This window comes from Artemia sp. Qi Xiang Cuo, chromosome 16, assembly GCF_049724085.1.
Source record: "Artemia sp. Qi Xiang Cuo chromosome 16, ASM4972408v1, whole genome shotgun sequence".
In the NCBI taxonomy this organism is placed as follows: domain Eukaryota; kingdom Metazoa; phylum Arthropoda; class Branchiopoda; order Anostraca; family Artemiidae; genus Artemia; species Artemia sp. Qi Xiang Cuo.
In genome coordinates, this window is record NC_142809.1 from 11,603,167 (window position 1) to 11,625,122 (window position 21,956).

General features: G+C 36.3%; 1 protein-coding gene across 2 annotated transcripts in view; it reads left to right on the forward strand.

Moving 5' to 3' along the window:
* Cdk7 (Cyclin-dependent kinase 7) overlaps nt 1-21,956 on the forward strand; it is a 121,891-nt gene that overhangs the window by 53,093 nt on the left and 46,842 nt on the right. The window contains exons 3-4 of one of the 2 annotated variants that reach the window (XM_089102694.1): nt 6,673-6,732; nt 18,856-18,964. In XM_089102694.1, the coding sequence (XP_088958820.1) occupies nt 6,673-6,732; nt 18,856-18,964 (169 nt within the window). The remainder of the gene's footprint in view (nt 1-6,672; nt 6,733-18,855; nt 18,965-21,956) is intronic. The other variant, XM_089102695.1, reaches the window with a different exon arrangement.

Sequence of the window (21,956 nt, forward strand, 5' to 3'; positions counted from 1 at the left end):
AGCGCCATTTGAAACTAGAAATTGACAAATATCTAATGAACCTTGTCTGACACCATAATATAGAGGCGTGCGATTTTTGGAATCTAATGCATTTACAGTTACCCCCTTTGAAACTAGTAGTTGACAAATAGCTTGTGTACTTTTTTCATCAGCATAGTGTTAATCTTTTTTCTGTAAATTATCCTGCATGTATAAAAGAGCACCATATGAAACTAGAAATTGACAAATATCTAATGAACCTTGTCTGACAGCATAATATAGAGGCGTGCGATTTTTGGAATCTAATGCATTTACAGTTACCCCCTTTGAAACTAGTAGTTGACAAATAGCTTGTGTACTTTTTTAATAAGAATAGTGTTAAGATATTTTCTGTAAATTATCCTGCATGTTTAAAAGAGCGCCATTTGAAACTAGAAATTGACAAATATCTAATGAACCTTGTCTGACAGCATAATATAGAGGCGTGCGATTTTTGGAATCTAATGCATTTACAGTTACCCCTTTTGAAACTAGTAGTTGAAAAATAGCTTGTGTACTTTTTTCATCAGCATAGTGTTAAGCTCTTTTCTGTAAATTATCCTGCATGTTTAAAAGAGCGCCATTTGAAACTAGAAATTGACAAATATCTAATGAACCTTGTCTGACAGCATAATATAGAGGCGTGCGATTTTCGGAATCTAATGCATTTATAGTTGCCCCGTTTGAAACTAGTCGCTGACAAATATCTAGTCTACTTTCTTCAGAAGCATAATGTAAAGCTGTTTTCTGGAAATTATCCTGCATGTTTAAAAGAGCGCCATTTGAAACTAGAAATTGACAAATATCTAATGAACCTTGTCTGACAGCATAATATAGAGGCGTGCGATTTTTGGAATCTAATGCATTTACAGTTACCCCCTTTGAAACTAGTAGTTGACAAATAGCTTGTGTCCTTTTTTCATCAGCATAGTTTTAAGCTCTTTTCTGTAAATTATCCTGCATGTTTAAAAGAACGCCATTTGAAACTAGAAATTGACAAATATCTAATGAACCTTGTCTGACAGCATAATATAGAGGCGTTCAACTTTCGGAATCTAACGCATTTATAGTTGCCTCGTTTGAAACTAGTAGCTGAAATATATCTAGTCTACTTTCTTCAGAAGCATAATGTAAAGCTGTTTTCTGGAAATTATCCTTTAAGCTTGGGTTAACACAGTCATTGGTGGTCAATACAGCCATGCGTTTGGAATCTGTTGCATTTATAGTTGCCCCGTTTGAACCTAGTAGCTGACCAATATTTAGTCTACTTTCTTCAGCAGCATAATGTAAAGCTGTTTTCTGGAAATTATCCTTCAAATTTGGGTCAATACAGCAATTGGTGATCATGACGTCCATGCGTAAATCGCAAAACATGTTTTCATTCAGATCAGTTTTATCTTGGCTCACTTCTGTATTTTTATCTTGCTGCATTTTTTCCATTTCTTTTTCCAAGTTGTCTGTAGTTGAACTCAATTTCGTCATTTGAAAATAAAAGCTAAATAAAATTGTATGGAAATCACGTTTTCCAATTTGGCTTTGGTATCTTTTCAATTTATCTGCAAGTGATCTTGTCTGTCGTATAGAATCCATTATTTTCTTCCGTAATCTGAATCTTTTCTTCACTTTTGGGGATCTATAAAAAATGGATAGCATTTTGGTAATTGAGGCAATCTCTTTGTCTAGTTTTTCGAACGCATCAGTCTGGAAACTACCAGCCATATTTTTAGTTTTTGAAAAAATGGCGTCCTTTTTACCGACCTGACCCGAACTGTCAATTTTCCAGTCCAATTTTTTAGCATCAAGTCCCAGTTTAGGATTTCCGGTAGATTTAAAGATATTCACTTTCTTCCCTTCCGCTCTCTTCTCTCCAACAGCATAACATGCATCTCTGTCCCTCTCAAATTTTTAGTTTTGCCAAGAACTTTAGTTGACATGATAGATTGTTTGCTTTTCAATAACTTGTTAGACTAACCTTGTTTAAATAATTAATTAAAAAAAACTGTCCGAAAAATAAGTCTTTTAAAGAAAAGTAAAGGCCATGTTAAACTTAAGCTCAGCAAACAATAACAACTGTTGAAATTAAAACTCAAAACGACCAGGAATTATAATTGAAAAACAAGTACCACCTAAGACGAACAGAAATTGAATAAACCATCATACCAAAAAAACATACAGCCAGTAATAATAAAAATAAATAAGTAGAATTTAAACCGAGTAATACTCAGATTGAATAAGAAAATCAAGCTTAAAACGAAAACAAATATTTTGCTATTAAAGTATAAATGAAACTTAAAACGAACAGAAATTAAATAACAATCAATGCGAACAAACATACAATATTATTAATGTAAATGAATAAATAAATCTTAAAACGAGTGAAACTTAAATTGAATATGCAAATCAAGTTTGAATCGAATAAAAATAACTACAAAAAAGAGTTTAAGTATCGCCTCACTGCAGAAGCCTAAAACCTACTGCGTCATTGGCGTTTTGCTGAAAACAATTCTTTCATCAGTTAAGATTTTAGGGCATAAATATCAGCATATGTAGATTAAAATGACAATGCACATTTTTTTTCAGTAAACTCATTTGAATTTTTTTTCAGTAAAGTACAAATTATATTCTGGCTTTTAGAAAGCATGGGGGTTTTGAACCCTACTCATATTAATTTATGCTCGTTTTGAGTTTGACTCTAATATTTATTTTAGTATTTGTTCGTTTTGGGTTTCATTTATTTATTGATACTGATTTGGGATAATTGTATGCTGGGTAGATTATATGATAGTCCAGACGCCAGGTGTTGAAAGTGTGAATCATACCACGACGGAATGGGGCTGCTACGAGAATTAGCCTACCCTCCACCACCTAAATTGACCATGCGGATTCAAAAATACCAATGGCACTTGCTTGCGAGTAGTGGAACACTCCGAAACTTGACATTTTATTATATATTCTGGTGTTTCATACAAGGAAATCCTTGTTCAAAAAAGTTTGAGGTGCAGTTTTCCATTCAAATAGAAACGTCTAGGAGTCATAGAATGTTTTCAAAACAAACGAACTCGATTAGTTAAAGAAAATGGCAGAGTTAAAAAAATGGCAAAACTGAATGATTCTTGAACAGTCTTGGAAAGTATAAACAAAATCAAATTTAAAATTAGATATATAATGATATTAATTGTTGAAAGATCCATTAGTTCAAAATTTTTTTTCATTTTAATTTTATTTTCATTTCCAATGCTGTAAGAACTGGAAAATAATAAATTTGTAATATACGATTAATTCGTTTTCAGTGAAGCACCAATGACGCAGAAGGCTTTAGGTTTTTACAGTTAAAGAAGGGGACAGTATCAAATTTTGTTTGTAGTGAAACTATTTTTGTCTTGACTAATCTTGAAAAGAACTAATAAGTTAAACTGAATATTTGATGCATAATGATAATAATTGCTAAAAGCTCATCAGTTAAAAATTTTACTGCAATTTTAATATTTATTTTCAATATTAAGTACAAAAGAAAAAAGTTGTAATATAATTCGTTTTCAGGAAAGCGCCAATGACGCGGTAGGTTTTAGACTTTTGCAGTGAGGGGATACCCAAACTCTTGTTTGTAGTTATTTTTATTCGATTCAAACTTGATTTGCATATTCAGTTTAAGTTTCACTCGTTTTAAGATTTATTTATTCATTTACATTAATATATATTGTATGTTTGTTCGCATTGATTGTTATTTAATTTCTGTTCGTTTTGAATTTCATTTATACTTTAATAGCAAAATCTTTGTTTTCGTTTTAAGCTTGCTCTTCATATACAATCGAAGAATTAATCGCTCTAGAATCTATTTATTCCTTTATATTATAACTTGTTGTATGTTTTTTCCAACGATTGGTTCTTTAATTTCTGTTCGTTTTGAGTTTCTTTTAATTGTTAATGGATGTTCACGGAGGTTTTGATTTTTAATATAAAAACTTAATTGCACCTCCAGGGGTTAGTTTTCTAATGGCCGCGACTTTTCTTCGAAAAAATTATTTTTCGGACATTTTTTTAAAATTAATTTTTGTTAGTTTTTGATTGTAAAAAGTTTCAAGTTTTTATGGCATGGGAGGGGGGGGGGTGCTGACTGTCCTATTATTGTTGACTTAAAAAACGGATATAGAACTTTCAATTGAAATCGAATGATGTTTTTGTAAAAGTCTATACTATTACCTCTTTGATAAAAACATTATATATGAACAATAGACAGCTTGCATAACTTGTGAAGAGCGATTGACAACAATGAATGGATTGAAAAAATAGCTCCAATAAGGGGGTTTAGACCATTTCACTTGCTGACACAAAGGGATCACGACTGTTTGGAATTGACCTTAGTAGGATTTTGTGTGCCAAAGCAATTTTACATTTTAACCCCTTCCCATAAGTTAAAAACCCCCTTTAATAAGTTATGCCCCAGGACATAACTTACAACGCCTACCCCCGGGCCCTGGTGGGCTGTGTCGGCACCGGAGTTTTTTGTTATCAGAACTTTGAACTATTTTAACAAAATGTCTGTCTCAAAATTGTTACCTGATGCATTTAGGACGTGGAGGAGGGGAGGGGGGTCTAGTCACCTTCCAATATCTTTTGACTCTTAAAAAGTGAACAAGAACTCTCAATTTTCAGTCAAATGAGACCTCTCCAAAGTTTATACAAGCATCCCTTCCATAAGAAATAATGGAAAGCAGTCGGAGAATCCTTAAAATACAACTCTTTCCCTGAGGGCTGTGGGGGATTGTCATCCTCAAAGACCTAATTTCCAGAACTTAAAACTACGTTTAATGAAATGGCTGTCTCAAAATTTTGATTGGATGTGTTTGAGGGAAAGGTGGGCGTGAGAGGGGGGTTAGTTGCCCTCCAATCACTTTCGACTATTCAAAAGGACACTATCCCCTTGAATTTACAATCAAATGAGCTTTTTTTTAAGTTTCTACAACACCGCCTTTTATAATAGCCTTATATGCCCCCGGGGCATAAATTTAAACCCTTGCCCTGAGGGTTGTGGGGGATTGTTCTCCTCAAAAATATATTTTCTATCTTGAAATCAACTATGCTGAACGAAATGGCTATCTCAAAATTTTGATTGGATGTCTTTGGGGGAATGATGGGCGTGGGGGGGAGGGGGCTAGTTACGCTCCAATCAATTTCGACTATTAAAAAGGGCACTAGCTCTTTAATTTCAAATCGAATGAGCCTGTTTTGAAGTTTCTACGACAACGCCTTCTATAATAACCTTATATGCCCCCAGGGCATAACTTAAAACACTTGCCCTGAGGGTTGTGGGGGAGTGTCCTCATCAAAAATATATTTTCTATATGGAAATAAAGTACGCTGAAAGACTTAAATATATCAAAATTTCTAATACTTGTGTTTGGGGAATTGTTGGGTGTGGCGAAGGGGGGTGAGCTAGTTTTACTTCCATAACTTTCGAGTATTAAAAAGGGAACTAGCTCGTTCATTTCAAATCGAATGAACATATTTTGAAGTTTCTACGACAACGCCTTCTATAAAAACCTTATATGCCCCCACGGCATAACTTAAAACCCTTGCCCTGAGAATTTTGGGGGAGTATCCTCCTCAAACATATATTTTCTATCTGGAAATCAAATACGCTGAACAAAATGGCTATCTCAAAATTTTGATTGGATGTGTTTGGGGGAATGATGGACGTGGGGGGGGGGGGGGGCTAGTTGCCCTACAATCATTTTCGACTATTAAAAAGGGCACTAGCCGTTTAATTTCCAATCGAATAAGCCTGTTTTGAAGTTTCTACGACAACGCCTTCTATAAAAATCTATATGCCCCCAGGGCATAACTTAAAACCCTTGCCCGGAGGGTTGTGGGGGAGTGTCCTCCTCAAAAATATATTTTCTATTTGGAAATCAACTACGCTGAACAAAATGGCTATCTAAAATTTTGATTGGATGTGTTTGGGACCTTTCAGCAATATCCCTAATAGAAGATGGTGTCTGAGACCTCAGCACCGGAAGAATATGACGAGCAGAGAAAGCAGACCTCGCAAACACTCTAATCGGCCTTCTATACATACCAACCTGTCTCGTTAAATACCCATGGACATCAGCAGCTGTCTCAAACATATGACGAAGACACATTGGAGCAATTATAAATTATAAAGCTTATAAAATACGCACAACCCTGAAAATGGTAAAATACGGATTCGCGGATAAATATTTCTAACTGAGGCAAGTCTATCGATTTCATTAATAGCACGCACAGCTGAGTTCTGGAGAACACGCAAAGGTTTCAGGTGAACATAAGCTTGCTACTTATCCTTTTAAAAAAAAACCCAGCAATTGAAGCATCGATTCGACGCCCTGTGTGCCAGCAATGGTTCTGGAGGATCTTTATCCTTTATCATTTTTTTTCAAAAAAATTCCCTGTTGCTTAAAAGATTCACTACTACTACTACTGTTGCTGGTAATAACTCACTGCACGTGAGCGTGTTGGAGCCAACAGGCCTGCGAACGCTCTTATATTCAGCGATGTACTTCATGCAAAACAGTTATTATTGTTTTGAATTCATAAGACTGTAGACTGTTTTGTCTGGTTGTATTAAGGCTTATGAATGTAAATCTTTCATTTAGATTTTAATTATTCTCATTACAGTTTGCGACTGTCTACAAAGCCAGAAACTTGAAATCCGATGACATTGTCGCTGTAAAAAAGGTTTTAATTTATTCTATTATATTAGGTTATCTCCATTATTTAGACCTTAAAAAAGAAGTAAGATTACGTTTCAGGTAAAATTTTCTATTAAGTGCCACGAAAGGCTCTGATCATGGTTGCAGCGATAGATGCATGTTTGCAGCGATAGCTAGTAAAGGACAAACCATGGCCCATATTAACTAAAAATTAAAAGACACTGTAAAAGAAAGTGCCTAGTAAGAAAAAATTACCATTTGTAGTTGGTTCTCGATTAGTGTTTAAAGTAAAATGTTATTCTGAAAATCAATTAATGGGAAATTTGAAAAACAATACGAAAGCCCTGAAAAATGGCGTCGGTTGGAACAAGAAATACACCATTGGAACCGCCATTGCCGGATACCCTACAAGGAAATTTTCTGCGCCCTGGCTTGAACAGTAAGGAAAATTACTTTTTTTTGCATGGGTCGCACTGATGTGTCCTCTTTTTTTCATTATTCACTGCTAGTGAGGCACTGGAACATCAAAGAGAGCTTCTATATCTAGTTTCTTTTGTAATTAACTAAAACTAATATTTAATATAAAATACAATTTTTACAATATCTGCATCTTCATATACAATATGATGTTATTATATTGCGTATGATGTCATATCTGAGTGAATCTACTGCCTTTTTCCGTGGGGTTCGTTCTTTACTATACTTAATTGGAATAGTAAGAGACGACCTGGCTACAACCTACGATTATGACATCATTGATCAATCTTTGACATGAAATTATAATCTTATTTTAGTTACTATGGGCTGGAAGTTTTTTTTTTACTGTAATACGATTATGACGTCATCGATCAATCTTTAATATGAAATTTGCAGTTTTCGTAAAAAAATGATTTTATTTTACAAATAATTTGTTTTAATTACAAAAGTTTTTTAATCCCATTAATTTTCTTTAAAATGAGCCATTGAACAACTCTCTTCGATGTTCCAGTGCCAAGCTATCTGTGGGAAAAGAAAGAAAAAAAGATGCCGTTTAGGCAAAATGCACCAACTTTCTACATAAACCTTATAGCCCCCCTAGGCATAACTTACAACCCTTGCACGGAGGGCTCTGAGGGGGTTGTCATCCTAAAAGACCTAATTTCCAGACAACTACGTTGAACAGAATGGATATCTCAAAATTTTGATTGGATGTGTTAGGGAAAATGGTGGGCGTGAGAGGGGGGTTAGTTGCCCTCCAATCACTTTCAACTATTAAAAAAGGCGCTAGCCCTTTCAGTTTCCAATTGAAGGAACCCTTTTGAAGTTTCTACGACAACGCTTTCAATAAAAATCTTATATGCCCCCAGGGCATACTTACAACCCTTGTCCTCAGGGCCCGGGGCGCCAATTAGGGGGGCAGGGGGGCCATGGCCCCCCCTAGACTTTGAAAATTACCTTCTTATTTATATTTCTCAGCTATTTTCTATTTTAGCTATGTGCTATATTAAACCAGTAACTGGTCCAATAAATACGACCAACAAACTGGTGCCCTAATTATATAATCTTGTTTTGAAATGTCTAAGAGCGAGCGCGTCTACACTATTTTATTTCTGAGTAGGGTTCATTCAAAACTAAGCTTCATGTGGTCAGTACCCGTTTCGTTATTGTTCTTGTGAAGAATTCGTTGTAAACTATGAGTTTTGTATATTGCCTTTTTTAGTAGCTGGGAAAGGAAATGTGTTCTAGGGTTTCAAGGGGGTTTTGGTCAGCAGATTCTTGACGTTGCTGAATAGTTTATGGGATGACTAGTTCCAGTGGAGTGTATGGGACTGTCGTGAACAGGAAATGTAAGTGATTGGTTTATGGGGTTTCTAAGCGGGGTAGTTTCACCATGGAGTATGGGAGTGATTTTCTAAGTGAGTTTCTACGTGTTTCTTCAGTTCTTCTCTTGCCGTGTCTGAGTGAAGTCCTTGTCTACTACTCGTTTAACTGCATCTGTCTTAAACTACTGTACATAAACTTAGTACAATAAAACACATAGTTTATAGTGAAAGAGACTCTTCTGCCTCCTCCACGAGAACCCATAACTCTGAATGATTCGGCTACGCTTATCAAAGTAAACACTTTATCAGCAGAAAGCAAGGTTTACATCGTAATCAAACTGAGTAAAAAGCGACAACAAAATTTGGATTTTTTTTCGGTGAAAATGCGGAAGAAAAATGAAGAAACTTTAGTGCAAGAAACTGGCAATAGTGTCAGCGTCCAAAGTTTCGGGTTAGTTGAGATAAATTCCCCCACCTGTGACAGAATTTCGGAAACAAGCGGAACAATAAATGGCTCAGATCAACATGAAAGTTCGGCCTGCATCGCTGAACCCCGTGCGGGTTCCAGTAGCAGTCAAGAAACTCTCTCAAATATCTCTGGGACGCGTCACGACTAACCAGCTCAACCTATTCTTGAGAGATATCCGGCTTCCACTTCTAACGGAAGGAAATTCAGTGCACATTACTCTAAGACTGATTAATGGATTGAATACTCAAAAAACTTGAATTCTGTGTTTTGTTTTGCTTGCCGCCATTTTTCTATAGGGACTCTAAGGGCTGGAGAAACTGCTGGAAAAATGGCTTTCATTGAATCAGGCTTTTGCAAGTGGAAAGACAGTTCTGCTCTATTAAAGCAACATGATGGTTCTGAAAGACATAGACATAAATGTCAGCATGGACGGAATTTAAGATAATTAGTACTGATAATTCGAAATCTATAGCGAATGCCTTAATTGAATCCAGATCTCAAGAGGTTCAGGAAAATAGAGATCATGTGAAGTACATTTTTCGCGCTATTTGCTTTCTTGGCCGCCAGGGTCTTGTTTTGAAGGGTCTTGTCTTGTTTGTTTCTGATTCATGACGAATCAGAAACATCTGCAAACCGGGGTAATTTGGTTGAATTGATGGAGGGAATGTCTAAAGGCGACGAAAATCTGAAGGCCAAGTTACAGCGCCGATATGGTCACTATTGCAGTCATCAGTACCAAAATGACGCAGTTACACTGATAGGAAATGCCTTGCGCCAAGATATTATTTCAGAAGTAAAATCAGCTAATTACTTTGCTCTTCTTGTCGACGAGACAAAAGACGTTTCTAGAAAAGAACAATTAGCGATCCTACTCAGGTACATATCAAATGGAAAAATAGTGGAACAACTAATCGGCTGCTATCACATTCAAATATTATACGCCGATAGCTTATCCACCTCGATTTGTGAAACTATAGAAAAGCTTGGTGTAGATTCGATGCTGTGTATTGCCCACTGTTATGATGGCGCATCCGTTATGAGTGGGGAATGTAACGGAGTTCAAGTAAAGTTTAGGGAGAAGGTGCCTCATGCAGTTTATGTACACTGTCACGCCCACAGATTAAACTTGGTTTTGACTGACTGCCTAAAAAATATCAGCGAAATTTTTGAATTTTTCTCTGTGGTGCAAAGACTTTACGCATTTATATCATGCAGCAATACTCGTCACGAGCTATTTGTGGAATCCCAGCGTATTAGTGGGCAAAAAGTCTTGGAGCTTGAGAGGACCGTCCAGACTCGCTGGTTTTACGCAGTCCGCTCTATTTCGAAGGTGAATGCCAGATTTTATTGTATTGTTGCTGTGCTTGCCGCAGTCTCTGATAGTTCCAACGGCGAGGCAGCCTGTGAAGCAAAAGGACTACTGTACAAAATCAATTCTGCCTCTTTTGTTTCAACTTTGCACATAGTGGAAAAAGTATTAGTCATTGTAAATTGTTTATCAGAGCAACTTCAATCCGGAAGTTTGTTGATTTATAAGGCACTTGCACTGATTTCTGGGACATATGAGACACACCAAAGGCTGAGAAATGATAACGAATGGAACAACTTAAGCAAAAACATATCTGAATTCTTGGCTTTAAACGATATCCAGGAATCGAAATCTCCACAATCTAAAACCAGTGCTCAAAGCAAGAGAAGTCAAGCCATTTCCATTCGTCTCAAAGACTTTCTTTCAAACTCAATAACCGGTAAACGCCATATCAGTCAGCTAGTTGAAACAGACTGCGGTAAACTTCAGTACTTTGAGGTAATAGATCGTTTCACGAGTGAGATGGACCAACGTTTCATGCAGAATATGCCTCTGCTCGACGCTTTATCTGCCTTCAACCCCTCAAGTTCTAATTTTCTCGAACTTTCAAAAGTGGAAAGAGTTATGTGACATTATTAAGGGATTCTCGATGTTCATGACCATGCCATAGAATCTCAGCTTTCTCTTGCAAAGCTGCATCTGTCAAAAAGTGATATTTCAAAAATGGATCTTCTTCGAGCTATCGAAATCTTATATTACCTCTCAGTTTCCTATTCTGCTGTGCTAAAACTGATGAAGCTAGTTGCTACTTTGCCTGTGACCACTGCCAGTAATGAACGATTCTTCTCGGCATTAGGGCGTGTGAAAGACTATCTGCGATTGACGATGGGAAACTACAGACTCAGTGATCTCATGATAATGGCCGTTGAAAAAAAGGAGGCAAAGAAACTGGATTTGGATAAATTAGTCGACGATTTTTCCAAGCAACGACCTCGCCGCTACCCCCTGTTTTAGGTATGTTTGCTCAATGTTGTTCTTTTTTTGGCATCTTAATTAAAAAAAATCGAAAAAAATCCTTCCCCCCCTACATTTTCGTGAATTGGCGCCACGGCTCCGGGCGGTGGGGGGGGGGGGAGGGGTTGTTATCCTTAAAAACTTAATTTGCAAAACTTTAAACTACGTTGAATAAAATGACTATCTAAAAACTTTGATTCGATGGGTTTGAGAAAAGGTGGGCATGAGAGGGTGCTTAGCTGACCTCGGATAAATTTCAACTATTAGATGGGGCTCTAGCCTTTTCAATTTCCAATCAAATGGGCACTTTTTTAAGTTTCTACGACAACACTTTCTATAAAAACCTTATATGCCCCCACGGCATAACTTATAACCCTTGACCCGAAGATTGGGGGGGGGGGGAGTGTCCTGCTCAAAAGTATAATTTCCTGAACTTTGAACTGCGTGGAACCAAATGGCTATCTCAAAATTTTTATTGGATGTGTTTGGAGAAATAGTGGGCGTGGAAGGGGTGTTAGTTGCCTTCCAATCACTGTCGACTATTAAAAAGGGCACTAGCCATTTCAATTTCCAATCGAAAGAGCCCTTTTTGAAGTTTCTACGACAGCGCGTTCTATAAAAACCAACTTACACCCCTTGCCCTGAGGGCTTGGGGGGGGGGGGCGGATGTTATCCTCAAAGACCTAATTTCCAGAACTTAAAAATACGTTGAATAAAATGGCTATATCAAAGTTTTGATTGGATATGTTTGGGGAAAAGTGAGAGGTGAGAGGGGGGTTAGTTGCCCTCCAATACGTTTCGACTATTAAAAAGGGCACTAGCCCTTTGAATTTTCAATCGAATGAGCCTTTTTTGAAGTTTCTACGACAAAGCTTTCTATAAAATCCTTAAATGCCCTCAGGGCATAGCTTACAACTCTTGCCATGAAGGCTGTGGGAGGAGTGTCCTCAAAAACATAATTTCTAGCTGGAAATCAACTACGCTGAGCAAAATGGGTATCTCAAAATTTTGATTGGATGTGTTTCGGGAAATGGTGGGCGTGGAAGGGGTGTTAGTCGCCTTCCAATCACTTTCGACTATTAAAAGTCTTCATTTAGCCTTGAATGTGATAACACCTTTTTTGGATTTTATCAACTTGAAACTCGGTAGGATCCTAAATTAATTCAGTGACCGGAGTAATTGTGCAACCATTCTGTCATAACATTTCATACGGATTAAAAATGTTGTAATCTACTGACCTAGTTTCTGGACATTTATTTACACTTTACAAAAATAGATTTGTGCTGATTTCAATTTTGCGTAACCATAATTGACAAGCAGAAGAGGGGCAGTAAACCCGTGGCAAGTGCCGTTGTACCTGCCGGGAGAGTCTCCCTTAAATTGCGGGGATAAGGTAACGGGGGCTGACGCTTCCCTTGTCTTTTGGGGTGATATTTTTTTTGTTCAAGCCAATTATGTCTCCAAAAGTGTGCCCTAACTGTGAACGTTCTTTGGGGAAAGGCACGCTGTTGCAATGCACTAAGTGTTCCAATTTGTTTCATCCCTCTTGTTCAGGGATCACCGTTTCCGATAGAAAGAATACTCCTAACTGGATCTGTTCTATTTGCAAAGCCGCTACCGAATTTTCTAGTGACCCAATAGAGAGTGAGCACCCAAATTCTTCAATAACTATGCTGACGCCACTGAATGCCGTAACCCCTGCGTCTCAAGACCCTCTCTTGGCTGTTAGCCAGGAAGCACCTGTGATTAACGATTCGACTGATAATCATTGCCCAAATGAACAGGTAAAGCGGAATAATTTTGCCTGCGATGATTCTTCTGATTCATTCTGTGATTTTTCAAAAACCTTCGTAATTGCAGATGGGATTTCTCATGTAATTGTGAACTCTGCCCTGTTTTTTATTTGCGATGCATTTGCGAATGGTATTCCAGAAACGGAGCTTATTGAAACTGTGGCGAACTTTTACAGCCTTGATGCTTTGGTGAATGCGAAAAATCTGCTTTGGAAATTTTCTGGAATTCCTATAAAGAGAGTAATGAGACGTGGCAACGCTGCGGAACTTGCTACAGCAAAAGATATTATGAAGATGGTCACGGATCTTGACCAGAAAGGTTTCAAATGGCCTGTATTAGTGCCTCGCTCATTCAGAGACTGCCCTTTATTAAAATCTGATTCCAATGTACGTTTGGATCGACTTGTTAGTGATTATGGCAGAAAGCTGGAGAAATCCATTACTTCTCTTGAAAGAATTGAACAAGACTTACAGTCCTCGCTGTCGAAGTGTTCAGCCAACTTGGGCTCCCCCTCCCCTCCCCTTTAAATTCACCTGATTGGCCTCCTCTCCCCATCAGCTCTGATTCAGTAGAGACTATTACTATCGCTAATCCGCCAGCCTCGTTACGTGACCCTGTTTCCAGGAAAAATGAATTGGACAAATTCGGCTCGGGCTGTATCAAGCAAATAAAAAAGACCAATGATTTGATTTTTATCACTGTGGCGGCTGAATCTGGGAAAAAGTTTTCTTGTGATCTAAAGGATTCCTTCCCTGATTGTCTTATCAATACTAGAAAGCCTAAGTTTTTCGGAGTAATCCGTGGTGTGGATATCGAGTTCGACATTGAAGCTCTAGCAGCCACTTTGCCTGGGATTCTGGAGTTCAGGCGCCTTGGAATGTCGAGAACAATAAAGGTGTCGTTTGAGTCCGAAGCATTTTTAAAATATTATATCGTCCATGGGATTAAGTTCGGTTACGAGCTCTACAGAGTTGAGAAAGACAAGGTGCTTCCAAAACGATGTTTCGCATGTCAAAGTCCCTCTCACACCGAAAAAAACTGTGATTCTTCTACTCTGAAGTGTGCTCGTTGCAGTGGAAATCATAGATCAACGAAGAATACTCCATGTACTAACCCCATTTGTTGTGCAAATTGCAACTCAACTAACCACCCGTCTTACAGTTTCAGTTGCCCTGCTATGAAAAAGCTTTTTAAATGAATATTGGTTCTACGATTACGTCCTTTAATTCGAATGGAGTCATTGGCAAATTTGTAGTGCTGAATGAATTTGTTTCTGAAAATAGTTCAATACTATGTTTGCAAGAGCATCATTTATTGGACCATTCTTTGAATATGTTAAGTTCCCTTTCAAGTCTACATGATATATTTACCGTTCCTGCGAGGCCTACCGGAGGCCGCCCTGTGGGTGGCATTGCTACATTTGTTCCTAAAGAATTTAGTGCTATTTTATCTTGTGCTGATGAGTCTTTTCTTGCCTGCAAACTTTTTGATTGTGTTTTGGTCAATTGCTATTTGCCTACTGACTATCATGTTGATTCGTCTTTTGAAGCCTTTACGTCAGCTTGCCATAGACTTAGTAGCTTTATTGCCCTATTAGATTCGAGTTTACGTATTTTTATTTTTGGTGATTTTAACTGTGATCTTGAGAGTGTAAATGAACGTAGCACAATTTTATTTTCATCTTTACCAAATTTTAATATCTGCCGTAAGACACTTGATTTTACTTATTCTCATTGGAGTGGGAGTACGAGTAATATTGACCATGTACTTTTTAATTTTTCCCCATCTATTATTGTAAAAGTTATCCCGGATTTCCCGATAAGTGATCATTTACCTATTCAGTTTTTGACATCGTTTTCTGTAATTCATGATTCTGTTTCTGCTTCTAATTTTATTCCAATTCGCCCTAAATATTTTGAGAGAATTATCTGGGATGAAAAACTGATTCCGGCTTACCAAGATAAAGTTGATTCTTTAGCTCGAAAAGTAGTTGTACCTGATATTCTGAAGTGTCATAAAGATAACATAGAGCTTGAGCTTAACTGCATATATCTTCAGTTATTACATTGCTTAAAATATGGTGCTAAAGAAACTTTTGGAGTTAAAAAATGTAAACCCAATGTTGAAAAACCTTTTTGGTCGTCAAATCCGTTTCTTGTACATGCTAATCATGAATCTAAATTAGCTTTTAGACATTGGAAAAATAGTGGAAAACCGCGTGATCTTCATCCGGCTTTTCTATGCATGAAAAAAAAAAGGCAATTTTCCAGTCGGAGCTTCGTCGTCATAATAATATTTTGCTTATGGATGCTTCGTCTGAAGTTGATATGAATAAAAAGAAACTTTGGAAAGCTCTACGTTCAACAAAGAGAGTTAATGAACCTTCTAAAAAGAATGGCCCTTCTCTTGTTGAGTGGGAAACTCATTTTGTAAACCTTTCGAAATCTTGTGATGATCCTGAACAACTTTCGCATGTTGATATAATTTTAAACAGTTCTTTTAATTCGCATGATTTTTCTATTTCGTTTGATTCTTTGTTGGGTGCATGCCGTAATTTAAAGCCACAATCCTCTAAAGACCATGATGGGATTTTTTCAAATCATGTGAAATTTGCTCCAACTTCTTTTCTTCTTCTCCTTTTGACTTTTTTTAATCTTATTCTCAAGTTTGGTAATGTTCCCCCGTCTTTTAGGATTGGGGTGGTAACTCCTATTCTAAAATCTGGTAAAAGAGATCTCCGTTCTTGTGATTCGTATAGGCCGATAACGAAGGGGTCTATGATTGGTAAACTTTTTGAATTATGTATAAAGGATCTTTTTGATTATTTGGATGTTGGTCTTAATCAAGTAGGGTTCAAAAAAGGAATGGGTTGCGACCATGCGCATGCAACGTTTGATACTATAATTAAGGAGTCAAGATCTACTGGCTCCACACTTTATACACTTTTAATTGATATAAAAGGAGCTTTTGACAATATTTCGCATGCTTCCGCTCTTTCAGCTCTTATTTCTGGTGGGATTCCCCTTTCTGTGATTAGAGTTCTTAGATCTTGGTATTCGGGGCTTAGGATAAAAATTTTTGCACATACTTCTGATTCTCTTTCTAATCCAATTTCCGTGGGTCGGGGCGTGAGACAGGGTGGGGTTTTATCTCCTTATATTTTTAACGCATGTCTGGCGGAGTGTCTTCGTTCTTTATCTACAACCCTTATTTCTTGGGGACGGGATGTGTCTTTTCTTGCATATGCTGATGATATTATCCTATTGAGCCGTTCTAAAGCTAGTCTAATTAAGAATTTTCATTCCCTTTCTAGTCTGCTTAATGTTCGTGGCCTTTCTATTAGTATTAAAAAATGTCAATATTTTCCCGTTAATGTTAATGACCGAGCTGAATTAATTTGCGATAGAAATATATCATTTCCGGTTTCTGATGCTGTTGTTTATCTTGGGTTACCTTATTCTGCTTCAGCTCGTGAATCTAAGTCGATGCTAATTTTACATATTCAAGAAAAAATTAGAAAGGCGTTTGGTTCCATAATACGGCTACGTGGTGTTTATCGTCGTGAAATTCTAGGTTCTCTTTTTAATGCAGTAGCCCTCCCGCATGTTCTTTATCCTTCCCTTCTTCTTCGAGATTTTAAAATTTGTGATTTTTCAGCAATTCGCGTTTGTTATTTTAAATATTGTAAGTTTTTACTTGGTTTTCCAATTTCCTTTAGTAATACTGAATTAGTTTCAAATTTTAAAATTAAAGAGCCGTTGGAAATAGCCAAGGTAAAAATAAATAATTTTTACCGTAAATCTGAAAATATACTTTATGTTCATAATCTTTTTCCTTTTTTTTCTATAGTTTAAAAAGTGCATGATTTCATTATTACTATTTGTTGCATTTGATTAAGTTTTCTTTTGGGCAACTTGTAAATTGTTGCTATGTTTGATGGTGTGTTATTTGGATTTTTGAAGATTTATTTAATTATCTTTTATACTCCTCGTTTTTGAGGGAAATAAATAAAATAATAATAATAAAAAGGGCACAAGCCACTCCAATTTCCAATTGAATGAGTCCTTTTCGAATTTTCTACGACAACTTCTTCGATACGAAGTGCCCTGCTCTAAAATAATAAATAATACATTGTGCCAACATCATTCTTATATGCCCCAAGGGCATAACTTTAAACCCTTGACCTGTGGGCTGTGGGGGAGTTTCTTCCTCAAAACATATTTTCTATCTGAAAATCAACTACGCTGAACAAAATAGCTATATCAAAATTTTGATTGAATGTGTTTGGGGGAATGATATGCGTGGGGGGGGGGCTAGTTGCCCTTCAATCACTTTTGACTATTAAAGAGGACACCAGCCACTCCAATTTTCAATCGAATGAGGCCTTTTCGAAGTTTATACGACAACTCCTTCGATACGAAGTACCCTGGTATGTAAAAAAAAAACAATAAAAAACAAAACAAAAATAAATAATACACTGTGCCAACATCGTTCTTTACTTAGGCAGCGCAATTGCGCTGGCTATGGTAGGTATTATTCAGAAGTTATTGTTAATGTGGAAAGGACATTATTCAGAATTTATTATTAGTGTGTTAGTTATTGTTAGAGCTGGTGGAAAGGAAAAAATGTGTTATCTTAAACAATTTAGTTCTGTCGGATCTTTTTAGCAGGTGCTGGCAGCCACTCTGGTGTGCAGCAAAACAAGGTAAACAATACGACAGTAAAGGGGGCGATGGGATAAGTAGCTATTAATCATATTTTAGTGGATGTACCTGTATAAGTCTTGTATTTGTGCTATTTATAAACTGAGTAAAATATAGTATAAATGTTCCAAGTACATATTATATAAAACGTTCTTTTGTGGTTTGGAGTTATTACAAGTCATATGAAGTTCATTTCATCCCAGAGTAGAAAAAGTGATTCTCGCTATATCCAGAGTCAGAATTAGCTAACACAAGCATTAGTAATATTACTAACAATACCCATATATATATATATATATATATATATATATATATATATATATATATATATATATATATATATATATATATATATATATATATATATATATATATATATATATATATATATATATATATATATATATATATATATATATATTATCAACTTTTGAACTTTTTTGATTGAATAAATAGTGTACACAAGACACCAACTTTTAGGATAGGTAGAAAAAAAGGCGGGGTTCCATGCATCTCCTTTATCACAAAAAAAAATAAAAAAAGCTCATTTCTCAAAAAAAGCAAGAAGTAGAAGTAGACAAAGTAACTAGAGGTGGGATGGGAATGACCAGATAATTTATAATTTACTAGAATATCGCAACTGTAAGCTGAAAGAACCATTTTGTTTAAATTCTTCTTAAAACTGAGCTACGGCCGTGATTCTCTTACTAGTTTAAGTGGCTTTTATTTATTTGCTATGAGAGGAAGTGGGTACTTTATGCTTACTTGTGATCTCTCATGAAGCTTGTTCCTATCTCTTTACGAATGACAAAGTTGACTTTTAATCAAAAGTACCTGTCCGTTCAAGAACTGATATTCATGTGGAATTTTTAAAACTACCAAACGAAAATAGAAATTTTGTCTCGAATCAAGAGAAATGAAAAAGATGTTTTACTTTCGGAATTTTTTCTGTCTCCCCAATGTGTGCTAAAAGAAAATGGTCTAAAATTCTTATTGATTTTTGCTAAACAATTTCTGGCCCTCTTAGATTTGAAGTGAAAAGCTTTAATAATTTTAGATAAAAATTGGAAGTCGTCAAGAGGCAAAGGATGGTATCAATAGAACAGCTTTAAGAGAAATTAAGCTTCTTCAAGAACTGTCTCATCCAAATATTATTGGATTGGTTGGTATGTACCACTTTGGGTTTTGATGGGTTTTGCTGGGTTTTGATGGAGGACGAGAAATTTTGTCTAAAGAAAAGAAGCCTCTTCCCCAACAGTGACGAAAAAAAAAACACAACTTATAGTACTTTCACACTGAGACATGAACCTTTCACACTAGCTTCTCTTAAGATTTTATGCTAAACTGTATAATCTTACGTAGCATATATTGTCTGTAACGTAGGTAATAAAATCTTAAGTTAAGCTAGTGTGAAAGATTCTACGGCGCAGTGTGAAAGCACTATTAGTTAAGTGTTTGTTTCATCACTGTTAGAGAAGTGGCTCCAGATTTATCCTACATTATGTAATCTTATGTAAGAATCTTGTCTGTAATGTAGACAATCAAACAGTTCGTGGTAACGAACTGTAAGTAAGGAGCGACCCGGCTCAATGGTAACCGAAACTGTAGAAAACGGAATTTTGATACTAATAGATACATCAAAAAAATCAGATTTTAATGCTGATTTCAAATATATAAGTTTCATCAAGTTTAGTCCTACCTATCAAAAGTTATGCGCCTGAGAAAATTTGGCTGATTTTCGAAAAAAGGGGGAAAGACCCCCTAAAGGTTATAGAACCTTAATGAAAATCACACCACCATATTCAGCGTATCAGAAAACCCTACTGCGGACGTTTCAAGCTCCTATCTGCAAAAATGTGGAATTTTGCATTTTTTGCCAGAAGAAAGATCACGGATGCGTGTTTATTTGTTTGTTTGTTTGTTTGTTTTTTTTACCAGGGGTGATCGTATCGACCCAGTGGTCCTAGTATGTCGTTGGAGGGCTCATTGGAACCGAAATTAAAAGTTCTAGTGCCCTTTTTAAGTGACCAAAAAATAGAGGGCAACTAGGCCCCTTCCCACGCTCATTTTTTTCCCAAAGTCACCCGATCAAAATTTTGAGATAGCCATTTTGTTCAGCATGGTCGAAAATATGATAACTATGTCTTTTAGGATGACTTAATCCCTCGTAGTCCCCGGGGGGAGGGCTGAAAGTTATGAACTTTACCCAATGTTAACATATAGTATTGGTTATTGGGAAGTATACAGACGTTTTCAGAGGAGATTTTTCTGGTAGTGGGGGGGGGAGTGGGTCGGGGGTTATGTGGGAGGATCTTACCATGAAGGAAGTTTTCATGGGAGAAGGGACATTGCTATGAAGGGGGCGCCGGATTTCCCAGCATTATTTAAATAAAGATCAAAAATAATATATAAAAAAAACAAGAATTGCAACTGAAATTAAGAAGCATCATAAAGTATCATAACGAAGGCAGATTTTACACACACTATTTACTGTATCCACAATTAATTAACTCGCTGTTTCTTCCAAAGATTATTTAGTACTTTCATAATCACTATTTATTATAATTAACGGTATGTGTGATAAAGGGTTTAATTTTAAAGTATTGGAATAAAATTCGGACTTTAGCTTAAAGAGCAAGGTATTGACTAGGAGGCGAACCCTCTAATATACGTATTAAAAATATAAGAATATAGAGGTTCGTTACGTAAGTTAATTCGTAAGTTAGGTATATTTATTACTAATAAAAACGTTCGTAAATAAAATTAAACAGGTTTTAGAAAGCCATTTAACCAAATAAAAGTAAAGTTAATATGCAAATTTGGTTTTTTATTATTCATGCACGGTAAGCAAAAATACTAACCTGTACATATTAGCATAAGTTTAAAAATTAAGTAAAAAAACAAGTTTACTTAACTGAAAGTATATAGCGATGTTAAAGACAGAAACGGAAAGAACTTAGTCTGTACAAGAAAGGGGCTTCCTGTTCTTCAGTACTCCACTCTTTACGCTATTTACGTTTGACTTTGTCACAACTCTATTTTTTTTAAACAATAAAAAACTTTAGCGTAAAGAGCGAGGCGCTGAGGAGGGGACAACACGTTTCATATACGGAATAATTTCTGTTCGTTTTAAGTTTTAACGTCGTTCCTTACTTTCAGTTAAAAAACTTGTTTTTTTTTATTTAATCCTAAATAGACTCGAGTAATACGTATAGTTTAGGTTATGCAAGTTTGTGCTATTTTGTGAAATATCAACATGGTAGGAATAAAATGGAAATTCTGGATTAGTACAAGCGCTGAAAACCATGTTGTGACGAAGATGGGCCGAGGATTGCACAAAGCCTCCATTCATACTGGAAGTCCCAGGGACTTTTTGCCGTCTGGTTCTAAGCCGGCTTAAGCGCTTTGGTTAGACTTGAGAAAATGTGGCGGTCCTCGTCCTGAACTGGTATCCGGGACCATTGCTTTTCCTGAGGCCAAAATGATTTCAATGATTTAAAGAATATGAAAATTGGAACTTTGAATGTTACGACGTTAAAAAAATTACTATCGTATCAACATTTTGACCGACAAATTCAGACGAGTTGAACTGGACTTATTAGGAGTTTCAGAAACTCATATCCCAGGAGTAGGGAGCATGAAATTAGAGTGTATAGAATTTATTTACTCAGGCAAAAAGGATGGGCTACATAGACAGGGAGTAGGGCTGATGATGAATGAGGAAGCTTCTAAGTCTTGTTTATGCTCGGGATGTATCAGTAATATAGTATCAGTAATATCAGTATCAGTAATATAGTATCAGTATCAGTAATACTAATCGCTCATTTTATAACTAAAAAATGCACGGTATCAGTTGTAGCAGTATATGCCCCTGTACAACCGACTGACGGAGATACTGGTGACTCGGATGAATTTCAACTCGTCTGAATTTGTCAGTCAAAATGTTGATATGACGGTAATTTTTAACGTCGTAACATTCCAAGTTCCAATTAGAGGAACAAAAAGACAGGGTCCCAGGTAGAAATATGGTGTTTTATTCTAAGATTTTTGCGTCCACGCCGATATAAATAGGGATAGATAGTAGCCTATCCTAGACTAGCTAAATTTAGTGTAGAAAAAAAAACCAATAATGGCTAAAGACTGCTGCAATTTCTGTTG